The sequence below is a fragment of the Populus euphratica genome, unplaced genomic scaffold (assembly GCF_000495115.2).
Source record: "Populus euphratica unplaced genomic scaffold, PopEup_1.0 scaffold28.1, whole genome shotgun sequence".
Taxonomy (NCBI): Eukaryota; Viridiplantae; Streptophyta; class Magnoliopsida; order Malpighiales; family Salicaceae; genus Populus; species Populus euphratica.
In genome coordinates this window covers 1,624,486-1,631,815 of record NW_011499862.1, presented here as the reverse complement: position 1 = coordinate 1,631,815, position 7,330 = coordinate 1,624,486, and the positions used below count along the sequence as shown (strand labels likewise).

Here is a 7,330-nt window from a genome sequence, read left to right as displayed (position 1 = left end):
AGCTATAATCACAGTCATGATCAAATTGGCCTAATATATTTTTTTAAGTATTTTTTTATTTTTTAAAACTAATTCTTGATTTTATACAACCTTGTGATATTTGCTGTGTTCCACGTGATTTGAGTACTTATAATTATTTATAATTTTAAAAATATTTGTTAGAATGAATATATTATTTATAAAAAAAAAATTGTTTTCCTTTAATATTTATATTTTTGGTGAAATACTAAATAAATGGATTAAAAGCTTGAAATGTGATTCTAAGAGAAAATTTATATCATTTAACACACACACACGGATATATATATATATATATATATATATATATATATATAGATAGATAGATAGATAGATAGTACTTTTTTAAAAAGAAATGGGGAAAATTTAGAAAAAGATTTACTATTGAGGTAGTATCGATTTTACGTTCAAATAATTTTGATTTTTCAAGTAGGATCTTCTATTAGAATTTTTAGTAGAAAATATTAATTTTCTTGTAAAACAAAGTGGTTTCAATTAAAGGGTGTTCATGATGAAATATGAGAATATAAAAAAAACATGGGAGCAAAATTGATTAAAAAATTTGTTTGGTGACAAAATTAAGATTACCTTCATAGTTGGGGTCCTTTTTTTAAGTTTTCTCCCAAAAAGATTATTAATATAAAAAATAATATGTAATGAAAAGATAGCTTGTAGACAATTAATAATAAACCAAAAGGCTGCTTAAAAATTACCATCATGCTTTTTCTCACTTCATTATCTTTCATTCGTGTGATGTTACCACTCAAGAAATTAGGGTTTGAAGGGAGTAGATCAGAAGATAAGGATGTAAATATGGAACATTATTTATTGTCTTAGGTCTAATAGTTTATTAGAGGTTATATTAGAAAAATTAAATATAACAGAAAATATTTATGTTACAGTGTTATTTAATGTGGTTGGGTTTTTAAATCTTTTAATTTGAATTTTTAATTAGATTAAATTTAAAATTAAATTATATAAAAAAATTTCTTACGTGATTCAGTCGACTTGATAAAAACAATTCAAATTACTGATTAAAAAAACTGATGATGAAATTAAGGGAAAGAAATTGATAAAATTGAAAGAAAAAATGGGAGGAAATGAAAAGAAAAAAGAATTTTGAGCAGTTTGTATAAACTGTAAAGCTATATTGTTCTAGCATGGTGGGTTGATGAGAGTAGGTCACGTTTTTATCTTTGATCCAGACTTCCAGTTCAATAAAGAGTTCATAAAGGACTCTCCAGGGTCTTTCGGGACTTGGGCTCTGAGAGAGTTTTCTGGTCATAAAAAACAACATGATGAGAGGTTGATGGGTTGATGAAATCTTGGTTCATTGTTGGCCATTTTTGTATAAAACTATTGAAACCAATTAAGGTTCTCTTGATGACAAGTGCGACCAACAAGCATCAATGGCTTCCAACCTTCGATGGTGGGCAAATTCATGCTCACTACTTGATCATAATTAGTTTTTGATGGCCCAGCACCACCGGCATATTGCATGTGACAACACTAACTTATCTCCTTCTTAGCTTGAGAGGCCTTAACTTTGGAGACAGTGCTGGCTGTGAAAAGTGAAGACAGTTGTGTAGAGAATATGATATAATAATGGGAGTCAAATGGAGGGGTCAGTAGTTGCTTTGTTGGAATCTTATATGGCAGTCAAGTGTGCCGTTCTGTGGAGGTTCTTGTACCATTCAACTGCGCACCACCTCCACGCTGGGGCTTTCAAATTCCCTGGAAACACTCCCCCGCGCACTATGTTGATCTCAATGCTAGTTTTTATTCCTGTAGTTTTATTAGTTACTGTTTCGAAATGAAGAAGTTTAAGAACAACATGAATAAGAAAAAAAAAAACTCTTTGTTTTGTATGTTATATCTAATTTGAGATTGAAGACTTGCTTGATTTTTTTAAAATCTTAATCTAAAATAATACTATCATAATTTATATTTAAAATCCTAAAATGATATTGATTCAATGCAAGGATCGATGCAGCCAATGACTCGTCAGGGTAAACAAAGACTTTCGAAGATAACATGAATCTGCAATAATTCATGTCATTCTTTTACTCGACAATGGTGAAAAACATCAGACACCTCTCTCCCTCGACTAAATAGATGTCTTTCGTATCTTTTCACTTGCCAAGTCCATCTCTTTTTTACCTTTCAAGAAAGTGAGGAGAGGAAGAGGTCTGATTTCAAGTTACAAAGCTCAGGGCTAGCTAGGGCATACATGCACGAGAGTCAAGACACGTCCAAGACAAAGAAAGGGGTCAGTCACTCACTCACACTTGCCAGTTGCCACCAAATCCAAAACTGAAGCTCTCCCGTGTTTATCGCTTGTATTCTACGCCTTCCTCTCGTTTCTTTATTGCTCCAACTTCACTGCCTGCTGTCATTTGTCAACTCAGTGTACATTTACTTGTGCTTTTGTGCCTCCTTCACCAGGTCCTTCTCACCATAGGCGAGCGTGATCATGTAAAGATTTCTTCGGGATATAATAGTTGATGAAGCTCATTCATCCCTGTTTATGATTAATATAAAAACCTTACTCTGGATCATTTTAAATCATAGTTATAGTTTCAGCTCGGGCTAGCTAGCTCGCTCGCTCGCTGTGTAATTCTTGTCATCTTTAGTTTCAGTGTTTATCTTTGAAATGACCGAGGAGTTTGCCTGCTTAAACTCAATGATCCAATGGGTATTTCTCCGGTCCAGGTAAAACTCGATCAGTATTTTTTAAAAAAACAATATTATTTTAGTTTTTTATTTATTAAATGTTTTTTTCAAAATAATATTATTTTTATTTAAAAAAATATATTTAAAATAACATTATTCTATCAAAAATAAATAAATTTAGATCTAACTTGTCGATTTGTAATCGATTTGTAAGTTCATCTATGTAACTCGGAATCCAAGTCTTGGACATGACTTAATCTTATAGCTATGGTATAAATTATTTGGCACATGGTATTGTATGGTATGATTATTTAACATGTTATTAATTTATTAATAAATAAATGATTATGGATTAAAATCCTATAATCTTTATTTTTAATTAGATTTTTAATACAATACAATAATGAGATCTTATAGAGTTTTTATTTAAAATTTTAAATTAAAATGACTCCTTGAAGATCTCATCATCGAATGATCAAGGTTCCCATGAAATTTGCTCCACCAATAGCGAAACATGGGCGCTCCAATTATTAGGCAAAAAATTAGAACATGACACGAAATAATTAATTACTAAATTGCAGAGTTAAAAAATGGAATTCACTAATTGCAGTGCAGTAAACTGTTATTACAGTGTTGAGACAAGTTTATTAATAAAATATTTTATGTCAATTATCTTATCATTATTTACATATTGAAAGGTGAATGTGATTAGAAAACAAAGTTGTCAATCCTAAGCAGGCATCATCTTTGATTATATATATATATAAAAAAAATAAAAAATACGAAAGAGGGAAGGATAGCTTTATTGGATAAAATAAAGTAGACAGCCATGACCTCTGAATTACACATCAATGGTTTCTCATTATTAAAGTCACAGCTACTAATGTTGAAGTGAAATGTGGTTCGATATATATATATATCATACTTTAAATAATAGTAATCAATACATGACCATCACCATGATTTTTGAGTCTTCGATAATTCTATATCAATTTGCAAGTACTACGGGAACTTTGAGTATAATTTTTTTTTCAAATTACAAAATTTATTTAAAAAAATATTGATGAAATAAAATAATCCAGTAAGAAATTGGTAAAATAGCATAACTTATACAATTTAAAATTATAAAACATGATATTCAAGATTGCTGCTATTTAAAATTGGGATATTTTAAAAAAATAAAAAATAAATTACACATAGAAAGAGATAATAATAATAATAAGTAAATCTTAAAAATACATCATAATTCTGATAATAATATTACTGATATTATAAAAAACAATCAACAAAATAAATCCAATAACGTTAACAAAAATCATAAATAATAACCTGAGTATTCTACAATTATCGTGCAATGGTATGCTTTGGGTGGTCAACTCAAATTACTGTTGGTAATCTTTCAGACTTACTTCACAGTGATCAACAGTAAAATGCTAATGGAGGCACTATATGCAAATAAGTACGGGGGATTTCAACTTGTTTCTTTGCTTCTTTTACGTACGTGTTAGTGTCACAACTATATATAAATGTATTAAATCAATTTCGTATTCATCCTTTACACCACTTAATATGTCAATGTCATTGTACTATATGATAAAATACACCTTATACTGTTATTTTATTTTATGCTTTAATATAGCATTTGATTACCACATCAAAAAAAAAAAAAGAATGAGAGAATAGCGATAAAAATAAAAACATGTTTTTCCTGTATTTTATGTTTCAAAAATACAAGATTTTATATTATTTTTATGTATTTTTCATGATCTTTTTAAATAAATAAACATAATCTTAAATCCACATTCTACCTCAGTTGTGGCCTCAGTTGCTACAACCATAAAAACCCAAAAAAAAGGAAAAGAATCGCAGGAATAATATTTCACCCTGGAGAAGTGAATGGCTTCCATGTGCATCATGACCTAATAGACTTGTCATGTCATTATTATAAAGCACAAGTTCCATGGTATATACTATATATCTTCCCCTGTAGAGGTATGTGAAGCTTATTCCTCCTACGAAAATAGCTGGAAAACCCTAAACATGTCTTGCATTTCTCGGTTTGGTCTCTTGTCGTTCTTCTCCCCCCAAGAAACTCCATCGTGCTGCAGCTTAAACCAGGCAATTTAGATGGAAAATATCAATAAACATTGATAGAACAATCCAGTTGAGAAATGTCTTGGAACATTTAGGGCCTAATTGTTTTCCTTCTGAACCTAATTGAGAATTAAATCGAAATCTCCTCAAGATAAATCTCCGAGGCCCGTTTGTCAACATGACCAGTAACAATTTAAAACATGAATGTCAGGTTTCTCACTAGAGGGTGAATTGCATGATTTGTTTTCCCCTTCATCTCTCGAAAACCTCCAAATCTACCGAGGGAAACAACACCGTTCTCATTTCCCAACACTAAAAAAGAATTTGCACAGCACCAAGCCCCCACACTTCTCCCAAAGATCCTCGAGAGTAGACATTTCTTGATCCACATCAATAACCCACCTTGAAAATTGGATGATTGAGAGAGAGAGAGAGTGTGAAAACTTCACATCCATCAATCCCAATATCATACTCACAAAGAAAGAAAAACCCATGTGAGTTTATCACAGAGAAAAGAAAAAGGAAACGAAAAGCTCCCTTGTCTCTCTATCTCTACACCCTCATTATTTATTTGGAATTTTGTTGTAATTGTTTTTTAAGTATTTTTTTTATTTAGAAATATATTAAAATATTTATTTTTATTTTTTAAAATTTACTCTTGATATCGCTATATCAAAATAATAATAAAAATATTAAATTAATTAATTTAAAATAAAAATAATTCATATTTTAATAATAAAAAAACAGATTAAAACTCGAACACAAACTCTCGGCTTATCCTAAAGCCTCCCAACACTTTCCCATCATTTCCCCACCCCGATGCCCCCACACCCCCATTATTTTAGCTAAACAAGTGTGAAAAGAAAAGGAAAAAAGGGAAAAATAATAATTTAATTATTTTTTTAAGAAAAAACAGGCCGATCAAAACTCATGTTTCCATCGTTGTTTTAAAATTTGGAATGACACGGTCAAGACACGGCAATTAAACCAGATTTTTCCTGAATTTTTCAATTAAAATAATATTATTTAGTTTTTTTTTGTTTTAATCAACCTAGTCGACCTTCTTAACCTGCAGACCTTCTCTCGAAGCAACCAGAAAAGGTTTTAAAACTATGGTTTCCACATCATGATCTTATGCTATATTAGATATATTCTCCAAGCCTCTACAGCCTGTTATTTGATGTTTTACTATACCAACAACAAAGTGCAGTAATATTTTTTTTTATTTTTTTTTCATATGAGGGGAAGTGGTAGAATATTCATGTGGAAAAAAAGAGAGCTCCTTTCACCACTACCTTCTATCGATGTTGGTTGACACAGTGATTGAGACTTGAAAGCGCCCATCTTTTCATGTCTATTGACAATGATAGTTGATATACCACTTCGTTTGTTCATGTCCACTTTTGAACCTCTCTATTTTTCTCTCTTCAACCTTCTTGATCATTACCAGGCCCAGTTTTGAACTAGAAATTAATAGTCATTCAGCTCAGGAGAGAAAAGAGGGGAGAAGGCTACCAATGGGCTCTCAGGGAGGTGAAACTGCAAAGAAGAAAGCAATGTGGCTCTATCCTAAGGTTTTAGGATTTAACCCTTCTGAAAGATGGGGTCATTCTGCTTGCTACTCCCATGGGATTGTTTATGTCTTTGGTGTACGTATAATTTCCTTCAACTACATGAACTGTAACTCTTTTTTTGCCCTGAAAAACTATCCTTTGTATTGCCTAGATATACTTGATGGAGCTGTTCTCGTCAGTTATACTTTGATTTTGCTGCTATCCTTTGCCTTTCATTTCTGTTGATTCATGTCCCATAATGCAGAGAACAAATTCTTTCTGCTTTCTGTTCAGCTACACACACACACACACACACACACACACACACACACATATTCTTTGTGTTCTTCTATGAAGTATATTTGGCAAAGAAGACATCAACTTTTTCCAAGTAGTTTAGTTCTTTCCTATGTCTCGTTCTTTCTAGATACAGAAATAATTATACGAAGAATAAAAGAATTTGTTCGGATTATTTTCTATTTTCACTTTATTTATGATAGAAACAAGTTCATGAAATTTATTTATGCTAATTACTAAATCTTTTATATTTGTAATTATCATTCCAGGGATGTTGCGGGGGTCTGGATTTCAGTGATGTTCTCATGCTAAATCTAGATGCAATGGTTTGGAACACAATGGCAACTACAGGTCAAGGGCCTGGTCCAAGAGACAGCCACAGTGCTGTTCTTGTGGGCCGACAAATGATCGTGTTTGGGGGCACGAATGGCTCTAAGAAGGTGAATGATCTTCATGTATTGGACCTTGGGACCAAGGAGTGGATGAGCCCTGAATGCAAAGGGAATCCTCCTTCGCCTCGCGAAAGTCATACTGCAACACTGATTGGTGATGACAAAATCATGGTATTTGGCGGAAGCGGAGAAGGTGAAGCAAATTATTTAAACGATTTGCATGTTTTAGACCTTAAGTCCATGAGATGGACTTCTCCGGTGGTGAAAGGAAGTATTCCTGCTTCTAGGGATAGTCACAGTGCT

The 7,330-nt window shown here is 31.9% G+C and overlaps 1 protein-coding gene across 2 annotated transcripts in view; it reads left to right on the top strand.

Annotated features, from left to right (window-relative positions):
• Positions 1 to 6,015: 6,015 nt before the first annotated feature.
• The window catches only part of LOC105125165 (acyl-CoA-binding domain-containing protein 4-like), a 3,738-nt gene continuing 2,423 nt past the window's right edge, over positions 6,016 to 7,330 (top strand). Inside the window, exons 1-2 of one of the 2 annotated variants that reach the window (XM_011025491.1) lie at positions 6,016 to 6,434; positions 6,905 to 7,309. In XM_011025491.1, the coding sequence (XP_011023793.1) occupies positions 6,303 to 6,434; positions 6,905 to 7,309 (537 nt within the window). In that variant the 5' untranslated portion in view covers positions 6,016 to 6,302. The remainder of the gene's footprint in view (positions 6,435 to 6,904; positions 7,310 to 7,330) is intronic. The other variant, XM_011025489.1, reaches the window with a different exon arrangement.